This window comes from Eubalaena glacialis, chromosome 14, assembly GCF_028564815.1.
Source record: "Eubalaena glacialis isolate mEubGla1 chromosome 14, mEubGla1.1.hap2.+ XY, whole genome shotgun sequence".
In the NCBI taxonomy this organism is placed as follows: domain Eukaryota; kingdom Metazoa; phylum Chordata; class Mammalia; order Artiodactyla; family Balaenidae; genus Eubalaena; species Eubalaena glacialis.
The window spans coordinates 16,112,503-16,130,028 of record NC_083729.1 but is presented as its reverse complement, the minus strand read 5'-3'; the positions used below and the strand labels follow the sequence as shown (position 1 = coordinate 16,130,028).

The 17,526-nt window shown below is 42.4% G+C and overlaps 1 protein-coding gene across 2 annotated transcripts in view; it reads left to right on the top strand.

Annotated features, from left to right (window-relative positions):
- APOB (apolipoprotein B) overlaps positions 1-16,805 on the top strand; it is a 39,492-nt gene extending 22,687 nt beyond the window's left edge. The window contains exons 21-29 of one of the 2 annotated variants that reach the window (XM_061168626.1): positions 1,034-1,244; positions 1,814-1,989; positions 2,112-2,299; positions 2,775-2,920; positions 4,698-5,071; positions 5,587-13,146; positions 13,527-13,641; positions 13,740-13,926; positions 14,864-16,805. In XM_061168626.1, coding sequence (XP_061024609.1) covers positions 1,034-1,244; positions 1,814-1,989; positions 2,112-2,299; positions 2,775-2,920; positions 4,698-5,071; positions 5,587-13,146; positions 13,527-13,641; positions 13,740-13,926; positions 14,864-16,504 — 10,598 coding nt within the window. In that variant the 3' untranslated portion in view covers positions 16,505-16,805. Of the gene's footprint in view, positions 1-1,033; positions 1,245-1,813; positions 1,990-2,111; positions 2,300-2,774; positions 2,921-4,697; positions 5,072-5,586; positions 13,147-13,526; positions 13,642-13,739; positions 13,927-14,863 lie in introns of those variants that run through there. The other variant, XM_061168627.1, reaches the window with a different exon arrangement.
- Positions 16,806-17,526: the final 721 nt, after the last annotated feature.

The window sequence follows — 17,526 nt, the reverse complement described above, 5'->3', positions numbered from 1 at the left end:
GGACTCGGCCATGTTTTGAAGACTGGGAAGACAAAATCTGCTGATACAGTAGATGTTCAGGGTAAGAGAAAAAAGGCAATCAGGACGACTCGAAGTTTTTGGCCTGAGCAGCTGGAGAACAGGGTTGCCACGTCCTGAGATGGAAGAGCAGGTTTTAGGGGATGGAGAAGCTTAAATGTTCGCTTTGGAAGATGTTTTATGTAGGAATAATATGTCGCAAAATTAAACTAGGAAAACAAAACCCACAGGAAAGAGGGGGCACGCAGGGGGCACGTACTGAAAAAAAGTGTCAAGTAACGATTTTACAAGAGATATAAAATGGGTACACCTGTGAATTGAAGGAAACCTGGAAATCTTGTGACAAAGAAAGGAGGAGCCGGGGAGAGGGGAAGGCAGGGCAGGGTGGCAACGAACCAGGAAGGGTGTCATAGGCAGACAATCATACAGAGATGTCACGTGTGCCTGACACAGAAGGACTCCGAGCCCTTACTGGTCCCTGAACACGCTGAGTTTTTCTCATATCCGGACGTTTGACTTTCCGATTCCCTCTGCCTGGAAAGCTCTCCCTGCAGGATGCAGCGTGGCTCAGCCTCTCTCTTCATTCAGGTCTCTGCCCACATATCCTCTTGTCAGAACTTCTCTGACCACCACACATGAAATAGCACCTCTTCTATCCCTTTCTCTCCTTTATCATCTTACCCGGTTTTACTTTTCTTCTTAACAAACATGTATCGCCACCTGACATAAATAATGTACTTGCTTATTGTCTGTACCCCTCCCATTAGAATGTCAGTTCCATGAGGGCAGGGGCTTCCAGTGCCAAGAGCAGTGTCTAGCACGTGATAAGCAATCAATAAATACTTACAGATTGAACAAATGTGCAAGTACCACTGAGTTAAAAATTTAAGGTAAAATCCTGAACTGTGTCCTCATTTGAGCACATTAAGTACTTGAGGTTTCTCTGCCTTTTTCTCTTTCCTTCGTAAACATATCTTCTGAATAGACATCTTGATTCTCTTGTACACTCTTCCAGGTGTGAAGCAGACCGAGGCTACTATGATGTTCACATATAACCGGCAGAGTAAGACTTTGTCCAGTGAAATCCAGATTCCAGATTTTGACGTTGACCTTGGGACAGTCCTCAGAGTTCGTGATGAATCTGCTAAGGAAGAAAAGTCTTACAAGCTCACCCTGGACATTCAGAATAAGAAAATCACTGAGGTCACCCTCACCGGCCATGTGAGGTAAGGAAGGCTCAAGGGGGGGTCTGACCTGAGCTGTGGGCCTTTGTGGTTCTTTCCTTTCTTCCTTTTCAGCTTTATAGCTGACCAAGGGGTCTGCACTTCAAGGGGCAGACAGAGCCCTCAACACTGTGACCCTCTGCACGTGTCCAGTTGGATCTGCCTACCGTTCATTGGGTACTTACTATTCATCAGGCACTATACTGGGTACTTTAAAGAAATTATCTCAGCCCTCATGAGAAACTGCAGATAGGTATGAGTTTCCCTGTTTTATAGATAAGGAAATGGTAGCTCGGAGGGGTTAAATAATTTGGCCAAGGCAGTAGAGCTAGTAAATGGTAGAGCAGAATTCAAACAGTTTTCGAAAACCTTCTCTCTCCCATACCTCCCTGGAGTGTCCTGAATTTGTAGTGAGTTAGCTTTAGAAGTTAAGGAGTTCAATCTCCTCTGGTCATTTCTCTGAGCCATTCATGTACCTTGTTTTCATCGCCACAAATGGAACTTGCATTGAACCCTGCCTATCTCTTTGGAATGAATGGAGTCACTGATGTCAACTTTTTCTTTTTCAATAGTTATGACAGGAAGGAAGAAGGCAAAATCAAAGGTGTTATCTCCATACCCCGTTTGCAAGCAGAAGCCAGAAGTGAGATCCTCACCCAGTGGTCTCCCTCAAAACTGCTCCTGCAGATGGACTCATCTGCTACAGCTTATGGCTCAACAGTTTCCAAGAAGGTGGCGTGGCGTTATGGTAAGCACGTCTTCCCCACGTGAGCACTTCCAAGAGCACGGTGTACTCGATGGCAGTGTTGACCGCCACAGATAGGAGCTGACCTGGCACTATTGACAACTATTTCACGTGTATGTTTTCAGATGACGAGAAGATTGAATTTGAATGGAACACAGGCACCAACGTGGATACCAAAAAAGCAGCTTCCAGTTTCCCTGTGGATCTCTCTGATTATCCTAAAAGTTTGCATATGTATGCCAGTAGTCTCCTGGATCACAGAGTTCCTCAAACAGACATGACTTTCCGGCACATGGGTTCCAAATTAGTGGTTGTAAGTACACATCAGCCAGTCAATAAATACACGGTTATAAGTGCTAATCACAGTCAACTCTGAGTTAGGTGAAAGAGTATCCAAAGATGGATAAGGCATGCTTCCTACCCCCAGGGAATTCCTGGGGAGAAAAAGAAACGCTCACGTATGCATAGTTACCCAGTTACACAGGGCTATATTTTTAAATACCAAACGAATACTACTAAGCAGAAGAGTTGCCTGTGCCTAAGATATCACAGGGAGCTTCAGGACACTGACTAGGGGTTTGACTATGCTACGTATTCCTTTCATAAAATGCAGGAAGAGATTAATTACTGACAACCAAAATTCATAATTTTTATGATTTATTTTTTTTAACTTTGAGTATACCGTCCAGCTTAATGATCGAGCTGTCAAATATGGATTATCACCTGATGTTAATTGTGATTGATGCCCATCCATGCCCATTGCTTTTAAAACTTCTATTATTTTGTAGGCAACAAGTACATGGCTTCAGGAGACATCGAGGAATCTTCCTTATGCCCAGAATTTACAAGATCATCTCAGTGGCCTACAAGAGTTGTATCTCCAGAAAATGGAATTGCCAGACTTCCACATCCCAGAAAACCTCTTCTTAAAAAGGTAAAAAGAGGAACCAGAAACATTTCTTGAACCATGAAAAGTAAATGGAAGATTTTACTTAGCATGATTTAGACTTTTTTTAATTTACATTTTTAAGGGAAACAAGGTAAGCATTTTAAGGAGATTAGTAACTCACATAAACATTGTGGCATTTTTGCATTATTAAATATGAGGTCAGAATGTGAATGCCAACCCAGTCAAAAAAAAAAAAAAAAAAAAAAAACCTAAGAAAGTAATTAGGAGATCCTGGTACTTTCACCCTAAGATGTTTTATTCACTTAGTTTTAAAACTGAATTTGAAAGCCATTCAGTTTTCCTCTACTATAAGTGAACTCCCCTTATGCTCAGGATCAGGATATACTCATAATCGTGAAGAATTCAAGAGTGGCTGGCAGACTTGTTGGCTACAGGCTTGCTGTTGAGCTCAGAGGGTCAGAACCAGCCATTGGGCATGGAATGAAGGCACATTCTGAGAGCATATGTCACTTTAGCAAAATAGCATCATCCTTATGGGGAAGTCAGATTGTAAAATGCTCGGTCCCCTTCTGTACTTACAGAAATACATGTGATGCTTTGATGTCTGTCATGAAAATTTAAAAATCAGAGCATGAGCTGAAAAGACTACAGTCTGTTCTGGATATCTTCAGGGTTTAGAAAACAAGTGGCCTGTGTCACATGGGCCTTTCCATAGTCTGTGTCTGGGCAGCAAAGTTTAATAGACCAGATAAGTGTGTGAAAGGGCTAAAATCCACCAAAGCACTCATATGGACAAAATATGAAGATAAGAGAAAAAAAGTGGCAGCTTCAGAGGACCCAGGAACCTCTTCCTTCACTCCTAGTGTTTCCAACCATCAGTCTTGTCTGTGCTGTGCTGAAAAGGCAGGACCACAGGACCTTAGAAATGGATGGGGCCTTATCAAGCATGGGATCTTATCATGAATGTTGGGATCTGGATAGGCAGCATCCAGTCCTTGATGGAGTAATGCAATGAATAGTTGTTTGTTTACTACACTTACACTCTGCCATCCTACTTTCTTCTTGTGAGTTGTCAAAATAGTCCATTGTATGTGCATAGTACTGAAAAGACTGCAAAGTGCTTTTAGGTATTTTTTCTCATTTCATATCCAAGACTGGCTCTGTGAGATCAGCAGAAACGGTACTATTATCCTCACTACACAGATAACATCACTGAGACTCAGAAAGGCGAATTCACTAGCATAGCTCCCACTGACTGATGATACTAACATTATAACTCAAGATTACTGATGCCCATGCCTGTGCTCTTTCCACATGTCAAGATGCCTCAATTCAGTTGAGCAAATACATATCAAGTATCCCCTGTGTGCAGTACCAGATTAGATTAGGTGCAGTGAGAAAATAAAAACTGGATAAGGTGTAATCCTTCCCCCCACAGGAAGACACTGTGTAGACACTGACAAATGAACAAATAAGTGCTAGTTATATAAGCAGATTATGAAAAGATCTTTGAGATAGGTGGAAGCAACTGTGTCACTATAAGAACAAGAGAAATTGACTGTGACTTAGATGGGATGGTAGAAATAAGGACACAGCTCTTGGGAGGGATTTGAACGGATGTGAGCGTTTGTAGGTAGAGGTTAAAGCCAAGGGACGCCAGGCCCAGGGAGCAGCATGAGGAGCAGTGCGGTCCAGGATTGGAAACGAGACACATGCACTATTGCTTAGAAGGTCAGGTGGCAGAGAACTTCGAGGGCTTGCTGTCTGACTGTGGGGACATTGTCTTTGCTCTTCATTTCAGTGACGGTCGGATCAAATACACCCTGAACAAGAACAGTGTGAACATTGAGATCCCTTTGCCTTTTGGTGGCAAATCCTCCAAAGATCTAACGATGTTAGAGACTATTCGGACACCGGCCCTCAACTTCCAGCCTGTGGGATTCCACCTGCCATCTCTAGAGTTCCAAGTCCCCACTTTTACAATCCCCAAGTTGTATCAGCTGCGGGTGCCTCTCTTGGGTGTTCTAGACCTCTCCACAAGTACCTACAGTAACTTGTACAACTGGTCCGCCTCCTATACTGGCGGCAACACCAGCACAGACCCCTTGAGCCTCCAGGCTCAGTGCCATGTGAAGGCAGACGCCGTGGTCGACCTGCTCTCCTACCACGTGCAAGGTAAGCCCTGCCCGAGGGGAGGTTCACAGAGCGAATTTGCTGCAGGTTCCAATGGGCTAGCCTCCTCTAGGAAGGGAAAAACTTGGGCTTTCTTGCAGACATTGTTCTTGCTACTTGGAACCCTATTCTTTTTCCTTCCTACCTTCCTTCCTCCCTCCCTTTCTTCCTTCGGAAATATTTATTAAACACCTATGTATCAAGTATTCTACTAGGCAGTAACAGAGAAAACAGATAAACTGGCAATTAGAAGTCAGTGTGAGAGGTGCTGTGATAGGGTATAGTGTGTAAGGTGCAGTGGAGGACAAGGGAACCCAGCAAGGTCTGTGGTGGTCAGGGAAGGCTTCCAGGAGGAATGCCTTTTGCTATCAGATTTTGTGCTCATGTTATAAATGGGGGAGACTGTTGCGCAACTGACCCAGACCAATGGGACTTTCTTATTGAAAGACTTTCAGCATAGAAATTGTTGTGGAAGTGCATGACTTCATTTAACCAATGTGTTTTGATTTTTATGCTAGGATCTGCAAAAACAACGTATGACCACAGGAATACACTCACGTTTTCAGGTGATGGGTCTCTACACCACAAATTCCTGGATTCACATGTCAAATTCAGTCACGTAGAGAAAATTGGAAACAATCCAGCCTCAAAAGGTTTTCTAACATTCGATGCATCGAGTGCCTGGGGACCACAGATATCTGCTTCAGTCCATTTGGACTCAAAAAGGAAACAGCATTTGTATGTCAAAGAAGTCACGATTGATGGGCAGTTCAGAGCCTCTTCGTTCTACGCTAAAGGCGCATATGACCTGTCTTATCAGAGGGATCCTGCCACTGGCCAGCTAAATGGGGAATCCAACCTGAGGTTTAACTCCTCCTACGTCCAGGGCACCAACCAGATAACAGGAAGATACGAAGATGGAACAGTCTCTATTACGTCCACCTTGGATCTGCAAGGTGGCCTCATGAAAAATACCGCTTCCCTGAAATATGAGAACTATGAGCTGACTCTGAAATCTGACACCAGTGGGAAGTATGAGGACTTTGCCACTTCGAACAAGATGGATCTGACCTTCTCTAAGCAAAGTGCATTGCTACGTTCTGAGTATCAGGCTGATTACAAGTCACTGAAGTTCTTCACCCTGCTTTCTGGATCACTAAACTCCCATGGTCTTGAGTTAAATGCTGACATCTTGGGCACTGACAGAATTAATAGTGGTGCTCACAAGGCAACACTAAGGATTGCCCAAGATGGAATGTCTACCAGTGCAATGACCAACTTGAAGTATAGTCCCCTAATGCTGGAGAATGAACTCAATGCCGCGCTTGGCCTCTCTGGGGCATCCCTGAAATTAACAGCAAATGGCCGCTTCCGGGAACACCATGCAAAATTCAGTCTAGATGGAAGAGCTACCCTCACAGAGGTGTCACTGGGAAGTGCTTATCAGGCCATGATTCTGGGTGTTGACAGCAAAAACATTTTCAACTTCAGAATCAACCAGGAAGGACTCAAGCTTTCAAATGACATAATGGGCTCATACGCTGAAATGAAACTTGACTACACAAACAGTCTGAACATTGCAGGGTTATCACTGGACTTCTCTTCCAAACTTGACAACATTTATAGCTCTGACAAGTTTTATAAGCAAAATTTTAATCTACAGTTACAGCCCTATTCCCTGGTAACTACTTTAAACAATGACTTGAAATTCAGTGCTCTGGATATGACCAACAATGGAAAATTACGGCTTGAACCTCTGAAGCTGAATGTGGGTGGGACCATAAAAGGAGCCTACCAAAATAATGAACTAAAACACATCTACACTCTTTCTTATGCTGACTTATCAGCAAGTTATAAAGCAGACACTGTAGCTAAGGTGCAGGGGACAGAGTTTAGCCATCGGCTCAACACTAACATCGCTGGGCTTGCTTCAACCGTTGACATCAGTACAAACTACAACTCGGACTCCCTGCATTTCAACAATGTTTTCCACTCTGCAATGGCCCCATTTACAATGACCGTCGACACGCATACAAATGGCAATGGGAAACTGGTTCTCTGGGGACAACACACTGGGCAGCTGTATAGCAAATTCCTGTTGAAAGCAGAACCTCTGGCCTTTACTTTCTCTCATGATTACAGAGGATCCACAAGTCACCATCTCGTGTCCAGGAGGAGCATCAGTACTGCTCTTGATCATAAAATCAGTGCCCTGCTCACTCTGGCCGAGCAGACAGGCACCTGGAAACTCAAGACCCAGTTGAACCAAAATGAATACAGCCAGGACTTCAGTGCTTACAACACTAAAGACAAAGTTGGTGTTGAGCTCAGTGGACGAGCCCTGGCTGACCTCACTGTGCTGGACTCCCCTATTACAGTGCCACTTTTACTCAGTGAGCCCGTCAGTGTAATTGACGCTTTAGAGCTGAGGGACGCTGTTGACCAGCCCCAAGAATTCACTCTTGTTGCTTCTGTAAAATATGATAAGAACCAAGACGTTCACACCATCAACCTCCCATTCTTTAAAATCCTGCCAGAATATTTTGAGAAGACTCGAGAGGTAGTTATAGGTGCACTGGAAGCTATACAGAAAGAATTGAAACACATCAATATTGATGAACGCATGAGGAAATACATAGCAGCCTTGGACAAACTCCCACAGCAAGTTAATGATTATCTGAATGCTTTCAACTGGGAGAAACAAGTTTTGAGTGCCAAGGAGAAACTAACTGCTTTCACAGAAAATTATAGAATTACAGAAAATGATCTGCAGATCGCATTAGACAATGCCAAAATCAACCTTAATGGAAAACTATCTCAGCTACAAACATATGTGATACAATTTGATCAGTATATTAAAGATAATTATGATTTACATGATTTTAAGGCAGCTATTGCTAAGATTATTGATCGAATCATTGAAAAATTGAAAACTCTTGATGAACATTATCATATCCGTGTAACTGTACAAAAAAAAATCCGTGATCTGTATTTTTTTATTGAAAATATTGATTTTAACAAAATTGGAAGTAGTACTGGATCTTGGATTCAAAATATGGATACTAAGTATCAAATCAGAATCCAGATACAAGAAAAATTGCAGCAGCTCAATGCACAGATTCAGAATGTAGACATCCAGCACCTTGCTGAACAGCTCAAACAACAGGTTGAAGCTATTGATGTCAGAGTGCTTTTAGATGAGTTGAGAACTACAATCTCATTTCAAAGAATAAAGGAAATTATTGAGCATGTCAAATACTGTGTTACAAATCTTTTTGAAGATTTTGAAGTAATTGAGGAAATCAATGCTTTCAGAGTCATGGTCCATGAGTTCACTGAGATGTATAAAATAGACCACCACATCCAGGTTTTAATGGATAAATCAGTGCAGTTGGCCCACCAATATAAGCTGCAGGAGACTGTTCAGAAGCTAAGCAGTGTCCTACAACAAGTCAAGATGGCAGACCTTGTTGAGGAATTGATTGGGTTTACCGACCATGCTCTCAAGCAGCTTGAAGCATTGTCTTTTAAACAATTCATTGAAGAAATAAACAGATTCCTTGACATGCTGGTAAAGAAATTAAGGTCATTTGATTACCACCAGTTTGTAGATGAAACCAATAACAAAATTCATGAGGTGACTCACAGAATCAATGGTGAAATTCAGGCTCTGGGACTTCCACAGAAAGCTAAAGCACTAAAACTGTTTACAGAGGACGTCAAGGCCACAGTCTCAATCCATCTGGAAAACCTAAAGGCCACCAAAATAACCTTATTCTTTGATTGGTTACAGGAGGTTTCTGTAGTTCACATGAAAGCCAAATTCCAAGAGACCCTGGAAGATATACGAGACCGAGTGTATCAAATGGATATACAGCAGGAAGTCCAGCGATACCTGTTCCTAGTTGGCCAGGTTTACAGCACACTTGTCACCTATATTTCTGATTGGTGGACTCTTGCTGCTAAGAACTTTACTGACTTTGCAGAACAGTATTCTATCCAAGACTGGGCCAAAAACCTGAAAACATTAGTAGAACAAGGGTTCACTGTTCCCAAAATCCAGACCACCTTCGGGACCATACCTGCCTTTGAAGTCAGTCTCCGTGCCCTTCAGGAGGCTACGTATCAGACTCCTGACTTCATTGTCCCCCTGACAGATCTGAAGATTCCATCCGTTCAGATCAACTTCAAAAAGTTGGAAGATATAAAAATCCCATCCAGGTTTTCCACGCCAGAATTTACTGTCCTCAATACCTTCCACATCCCTTCCTTTACAGTTGACTTGGTAGAAATAAAAACAAAGATCATCAGAACCATTGACCAAATGCTGAACAGTGAGCTGCAGTGGCCAGTCCCGGAAGTGTACCTGAGGGATCTGAGAGGGGTGGACACCATTCTTGCCAGAATCACTCTGCCAGACTTCCATTTACCAGAAATCACAATTCCAGAACTTGTCATCCCACATCTGAATGTTACAGATTTTCAAGTTTCTGACCTTCACATACCAGAATTCCAGCTTCCCCACATCTCACACACACCTGAAGTACCTACTTTTGGCAAACTGTATGGCATTTTGAAAATCCAATCTCCCCTTCTCATATTAGGTGCAAATGCTGACATTCAGAATGTAACTGCTTCAGCGAACCAGGCAGAGATTGAGGCTTCCGTCACTGCCAAAGGAGAATCCAAATTAGAAGTTCTCAATTTTTATTTTCAAGCAAATGCACAACTTTCAGACCCTAAGATTAATCCACTGGTTCTGAAGGAATCTATGAGGTTCTCCAGCAAGTACCTGAAAACAGAGCATGAGAGTGAAGTGCTATTTGTTGGAAATGCTATTGAGGGAAAATCAAACACAGTGGCAGGTTTACACACAGAAAAAAATACACTGGAGCTTAGTAACAGTGTGCTCGTCAAGGTAAATAATCAGCTTACCCTGGACAGCAACACAAAGTACTTCCACAAATTGAACATCCCCAAACTGGACTTCTCCAGCCAGGCTGACCTGCGCAGTGAAATCAAGACCCTGTTGGAAGCTGGACACCTAGCATGGACTTCTTCTGGAACAGGGTCCTGGAAATTGGCCTGCCACAAATTCTCAGATGAGGGAACACATGAATCCCAAAGTAACTTTACTGTGGAAGGACCCATCACGTCCTTTGGATTGTCTAATAAGATCAATAGCAAACACCTAAGAGTAAACCAAAATATAGTTTATGAATCTCGCTTCCTCAACTTTTCTAAATTTGAAATCCAGTCACAAGCTGAATGCCAGTACTTGGGCCGCAGTGTTCTAACTGCTAAAGGTATGGCACTGCTTAGAGAAGGGAAGGCAGAGATAACTGGCAACCATGATGCGCATTTAAATGGAAAGGTTATTGGAACTTTGAAAAATTCTCTTTTCTTTTCAGCACAGCCACATGCGCTTACTGCATCCACAAACAATGAAGGGAACTTGAGAGTTAGTTTTCCATTAAAATTGACAGGGAAGATAGACTTTCTGAATAATTATGCACTGTTTCTGAGTCCTAGTGCCCAGCAAGCAAGTTGGCAAGCAAGTGCCAGGTTCAATCATTATAAGTACAATCAAAATTTCTCTGCTGGAAACAACGAGAAAAGCATCGAGGCCCACATAGGAATAAATGGAGAAGCCAACCTGGATTTTTTAAACATTCCTTTAACAATCCCTGAAATGACTCTACCTTATACAAAGCTCACAACACCCCAGGTGAAAGATATCTCCTTATGGGAAAAGACAGGCTTGAAGGAATTCTTGAAAACAACAAAGCAATCGTTCGATTTAAGTGTAAAGGCTCAGTATAAGAAAAACAAAGACAAGCATTCCATCCCAGTTCCTCTGGATGTATTTTATGCATTTATCAATCGTAACATCAATTCCTTCAACAGGCGTTTCGAGACAGTCAGAAACAGGGCATTAGATTTTTTTATCAAATCCTACAATGAAGCAAAAATTACATTTGATAAGTACAAGGTTGAAAAATCCCTCAACCAGCAACCCAGGATCTATAAAATTCCTGGATACACCATTCCAGTTACCAACATTGAAGTGTCTCCATTCACAGTGAAGATGTTGACATTCGGGTATGTGATCCCCAAAGAGATCAGCACCCCCAGCATCACCATGCCGGGTTCTGGCGTCTATGTGCCCTCATACACATTAGTCCTGCCATTCCTAGAGCTGCCAACCCTTCATGTCCCTAGGAATCTTCTTGAGCTTTCTCTTCCAGAGTTCAAGGTATTGAGTACCACAAACAAAATTTTAATTCCAGCCATGGGCAATATTACCTATGATTTTTCCTTTAAATCAAGTGTCATCACACTGAATACCAATGTTGGTCTTTATAACCAATCAGATATTGTGGCTCATTTTCTTACTTCCTCTTCTTCTGTCATTGATGCACTGCAGTACAAATTAGAGGGCACCTCAAGTTTGACGAGGAAAAGAGGGTTGAAGTTAGCCACAGCTTTGTCTCTGAGTAACAAACTCGTGGAGGGCAATCACGACAATACTATTAGCTTCACCAAGAAAAACATGGATGCATCCATGACAACAACAGCAAGAGTCCAAATTCCACTTTTGAGAATGAATTTCAAGCAAGAACTTAATGGAAATACCAAGTCAAAACCTACTGTCTCTTCATCCATTGAATTAAAGTATGATTTCAGTTGGCCCCATGTGTACACTACTGCTACAGGGGCGTTTGACCACAAGCTCAGCTTAGAATGTCTCACCTCTTACTTTTCCCTTGAGTCATCTACCAAAGGAGGTGTCAAGGCTTTTATCCTTTCAAAGGAATATTCAGGAACTCTTGCCAGTGAGGCCAGCACTTACTTGAATTCCAAGGGTACTCGATCTTCTGTGAAGCTGCTAGGAGCTTCCAAAGTAGATGGTATCTGGAATCTTGAAGTAAAAGAAAATTTTGCTGGAGAAACCACTCTCCAACGCATATATGCCATCTGGGAACAAAATACAAAAAACCATTTACGGCTAGGGGGCCTCTTTTTAACATCTGGAGAGCATACAAGCAAAGCCACCCTGGAACTTTCCCTATGGGAAATATCAGCCCTTGTTCAGGTCCGTGCACGTCAGCCCGGTTCCCTTCTTAACATCAATTACCTTGGCCAGGAAGTGTCCCTGAATGCTAACACTGAGAACCAGAAAATCAGCTGGAAAAGTCAGGTCCAGGTTCATTCTGGGTCTCTCCAGAACAACATACAGCTTTCCAATGACCAAGAAGAGGCACGCCTTGACATGGCAGGCTCCTTAGAAGGGTACCTATGGTTCCTCAAAGATGTTGTCCTACCAGTTTATGACAAGAGCTTATGGGACCTCCTAAAGCTGGATGTAACCACCAACAACGATAGGAAACAGTATCTCCGTGCTTCAACTGCCCTTGTATATACCAAAAACCCCAATGGCTATCCTGTTTCTATCCCCGTGCGAGAATTGGCTGATAAATTCATTATTCCTGGACTGAAACTAAATAACCTAAATTCCGTTAACGTCACACCTACATTCCACGTACCCTTTACAGATCTTCAGGTTCCATTCTACATACTTGACTTCAGTGAAATAAAAATCTACAAGAAGCTAAGTACTTTGCCATTTGCCCTCAACATACCAACACTACCCAAAGTGAAATTCCCCGAAGTTGATGTGTTAGCACAATATTCTAAACCAGAAGTCTCCTCAGTTCCCTTTTTTGAGATAACTGTGCCTGCATCTCAGTTAACTGTGTCCCACTTCACCCTTCCAAAAAGTATTTCAGTTGGCAGTGCCGTTTTGGATCTAAACGTGGCCAGCAACATTGCAGACTTCGAGTTGCCAACCATCACCGTGCCTGAGCAGACTATTGAGATTCCTTCCATGAAGTTCTCTGTACCTGCTGGAATTTTCATTCCTTCCTTTGGAACACTGACTGCACGTTTCGAGGTGGCCTCTCCCTTGTATAATGCCACTTGGAGTGCTGGTTTGAAAAACAAAGAAGATCACGTTGAAACCTTCCTGGATTCCACATGCAGCTCCACCATTCAGTTCCTGGAATATGACCTAAACGGTAAGGAAATTTCCTGCCTCCCCTACGTGCTTTATTTCTTCAGTGCGAGTTGTGAATAAATAATAATGTATTTAGATATGACTCGAAGCAAGATTGCTCTCTAGAGCAAAATTGAAAAGAGGCGGGAAGGAGACACATGTATACCCCACATGTGAAAACCATCCTGTTGAAAACCTACTGAAATTGCAGAAGAATAGGGTCAGAGAAAATAGATTTTTCTGTAATCATTTTAGGACTAAAAAGGTCTCCTGTTTTTTTAAATGAGGACTGCATGTTTCAGACATATAAGACAGTTAAGATAGAATTCTCTGTTTTCACAATGAAAATGTTTATATCCTGCAGTTACTAATCTAATGAAATATAAAATCTTTCCCATACAGTTGTGGGAACACACAAAATTGAAGGTGGCATGTTAGTTTGTAAAACTAACGGATCATTTGCACACCGTGACTTCAGTGCAGAATATGAAGAAGATGGCAGATATCAAGGGCTTGGGTACAGAGCTTCTATTTTCATCTCCTTTCCAGTCATTGTGATGTTTGCCATCTCCACATCCCTTTCGTGACAGGCCATCTGCTTTCTTTTGCTTTCAGGTACTGGAATGGAAAGGTCGACCTTAACATCACCAGCCCGACATTAACTGATGTCCGTCTGCGCTACCAAGAAAGCGAGAACCACCTCTCCTCCTCAGTAGCCTCCCCAGCCATAGGCACTGTGGTCATCGACGTGAAAAACATTAACGATACCTTACTGAGATGGAACCTCTACTACCGCCCTCAGGTGAGTCCCATCTAGTGGGTTACACACCCCAAGAGCAAACAGAGAATATGGACAGGTAAACTGAAGTCCGTACAAAGTATTACCTAGGGGCTTTCCCAAACTAGGTGAAACACAAGCAATGAGCAGGTTGAACTTCTCTTCTGAGGAGCTATTCTCCAGAAAGTATTAGGAGTCTTTTATTGATTGTATTAGATGCACACATGACCTCATATTACCACTATTATTTTATTACATTTGGGCAGTTCTAGAAAGATGAGAGTTTTGCCTCATCACCTAAATCATGGAAAAACTCTGCCATATGCTGAGTACATTTTTCAGACTGGGGCTTCTGGAGTATTTGAGGCTTCAAAATTCTTCCCCACAGTAGGATTGTTAGATATGCCAAGTTTCTCTCACGTACTTTAAAAGCTCTGCCAGGGCCAAATCAAAGATGCCATTAGTAGAGGAGAAGAAATAATCAGGTTCTATCACTAAAGTTTATTACAGGCTTAGAGGATGGATGGCTCCTGATAGTGGTCTTCTAGGTCTCTGCTTGATAGGCCCTGGACTTTTTTCTTCTTTGTTACTTCTCCTTTCTCTGAATTAGTCTTTCCCTGTTTTTCTTCTCCCCGTTCTCTTCCTCCTCTTCCACCTCCTCCCCCTCCTCCTCCTCTTCTGATCTTCAGGCCTAGAAAGGCCTGAATGTTAAATGTTACTGTGTAAATGCCTTACATAATTTTGTCCTTTCTGGGGCATGTGTTAAAGAGGAATTAACAAGAGTGTATTTGTTTAACCGTAAGACAAACACATGAACTGACATATGAAAGATAAATCCCCATCAGAATATGAAAGATCCTCTGATCTTTACTTTTAACTGCTAATGAAGTTTTAGTGTAGTATATTATGTAATCAAGATAATTGAAAACATGTTCTTTTCATCCTTTTTTGCTGGTTTTAGTCCTCTCCAGATAAAACACTCAACATAGTCAAAATTGAGATGAGGGTCCCGGAATTGGATGATGAAATTCAGATTAAAGCTAACTGGGAAGAAGAAGCAGTGTCTGAATTGCTAAGCTCTCTCAAAGACAATATGCCCAAGGCCACGGGGGCCTCTTATGACTATGTCAACAAGTACCACCAGGAGTACACGGGACTCGATCTGAGAGACGCTTCTTTAAAACTGAGAAGAGGTTTGCAGAACAGCGCAGAGCAGGTGTATCAAGGGGCCGTGAGGCAGATTGATGAGGTGGACGTGGGGCTCCGAAGGATAGCCAGAGGCACCACTAGAACCTACCAGCAGTGGAAGGACAAGGCCAAGAGTCTGTACCAGGAACTATTGGCTCAGGAGGACCACAGTGGTTTCCAGAGACTCCAGGAGAAGGTGTTTGACAGCTTAATAGGAGTTACTCAGGAATACAATGTGACAGTCAACCGTGTGATTGACTCGTTCATTGATTTCCTGAAGTCCACCAGATTCCAGCTCCCAGGAAGAGCCGGGAACTACACTGAAGACGAACTCTACACTATGGTCCTGAAGAAAGGAGGGGAGCTACTGTCCCAGGTACATTCAAAGATCCATAGTGGGTTAGAAATACTGTTTTCCTATTTCCAAGACCTGATGGAGAAATCTGAATTAATCAAGGACCTAAAGAATAAATATCCCTTTGATTCAGTGTACGATCAACTAATAGGTATAGGCTCAGAGTATGGAAAACTGTTGAAATCTTTATCACAAAAGGTCCAAAAGGCACTTAGTGACCTCCAGTCTGTCAAGACTACAGAGATGCTAAGTGATCTTAAGAAGTTTCTACATAGCATTTTCCAAGAGATAGAAGAAGACCTTAAACGTTTAAAGGAGAAGAAATTTACTGATCTCATTAATGATATCCAACATGACATCAGCACAACCTTCGACATATTCATTTCATTTGTTTCTAGACTTCTGAAAGGAAACCTAGGTCATAACTTTGGTAAGTTTAATGAACTTGTTCAAAACAAACTTCAGGAAGCTTCTCAAGAGTTACAGCAGCTCCATCAGTATGTGCAGGCTCTTCGCAAAGAGTATTTTGATCCAAGTATGGTTGGCTGGACAGTGAAATATTATGAACTTGAAGAAAAGATCGTCAACCTGATCAAGAACCTAGTAGATGTCCTTAAGGACTTCCATTCCAAATACACTGTCAGTGCTGCTGGCTTTGCTTCCCAACTCTCAACTCAGGTTGAGCAACTGGTGCAGAAAGATTTCCAGGAATATCTGAGCATCCTTGCCGATGCAGATGGAAAAGGGAAAGAGAAGATTGCAGAGCTTTCTACCAGTGCTCAGGAAATAATTAAAAGCTGGGCTGTTGCAGTGAAGGAAATCATTTCTGATTACCACCAGCAGTTCACATATAAACTACAGGATTTTGCAGACCACCTCTCTGATTACTATGAAAAATTCATTGCTGAGTCCAAAAGATTGATTGACCTGTCCATTCAAAAATACCACATGTTTCTGAGATATATCATGGAGTTACTGAAAGAGCTACAATTGGCCACAGTCAATGGCATGAGCCCCTACATAAAGGTTGCTCCAGGAGAGTTTACTATCACCTTCTAATTTTTTATAGCAATTCTCATTTATTCTTCTGCTCCAACTAAACTTCCACATAGTAGGGAAAATATTCAAACTGTATGTATTAATATAATCATCCACCAAGCCAGCCCTGTAGCAGGTAGCTGACTACATGCAGAAACGCATATGAACTGGACCTGCATCGAAGCTGGCATCAGATCTCTGAAGGTCTCTGGACTCTGGGAAATGACATTTTTTGCAAGTTAAAGAAAACCAGGATCTGAGTTATTTTGCTAAACTTTGGGAGAGCGAGAACAAATAAATAAATTCTTTATTGTGTATCATACCACTCAATGTGACTCATTCATATTGAAAGATAGAGAAATGAGGTTACTTATTCAAATGTCTGGCATTTCAAAACCTCTAGAACACACACTGTTTTGAGTGATAGGGGAAAAGGAGAATTTAGGGAGGGAAATACTTTGCCACCTTGAAGAAAGTAACTGATCTCAGAGACTGTATTTGCCAAGTGAGAATGAAAATCTATTTGCAAAGGCTTTCACATAATTTGACCCACAGGAGCATCTCATTATGTGCCACACAATCTTCCTCACCAACCAGTCTGCTTTTGCCAGGCAAGGCTCTCTGCTAGGCTCTGAGATAAACCATCAGGCCCTTTATTTGACTCGCCTGCCAGCAGTGGAAAAGGAATGGCTAAGAAAGAAGTCCTAACCGCAAGGGCTTCATGGCAGTAGGGATCCCAGAAGGCTCCCTGCAGCTCGGCCAGGATCCATTCGTGGCAGAGGAAGTAAGGGTAGGAGAGGAGACTTGGGACATGGGTTCCTAACATTTCTGGGACCAAGCATACATTAGTGCTGTTGAATTTCTTTATTTCTCCAAACTTAATATCCAGTCATCCTAAGTGTAATCAAAACCCAAGCGTTTCCCCTACTACATCCACTCACCTCAAACTCTGATTTTAAACACTGGCAACATCCAGTCAGAGCATCCAGGATGAGCTCTGGTGAGGGAAGGCTGCAGAGAAGCTGTGCAGCCCAGCTGTCACT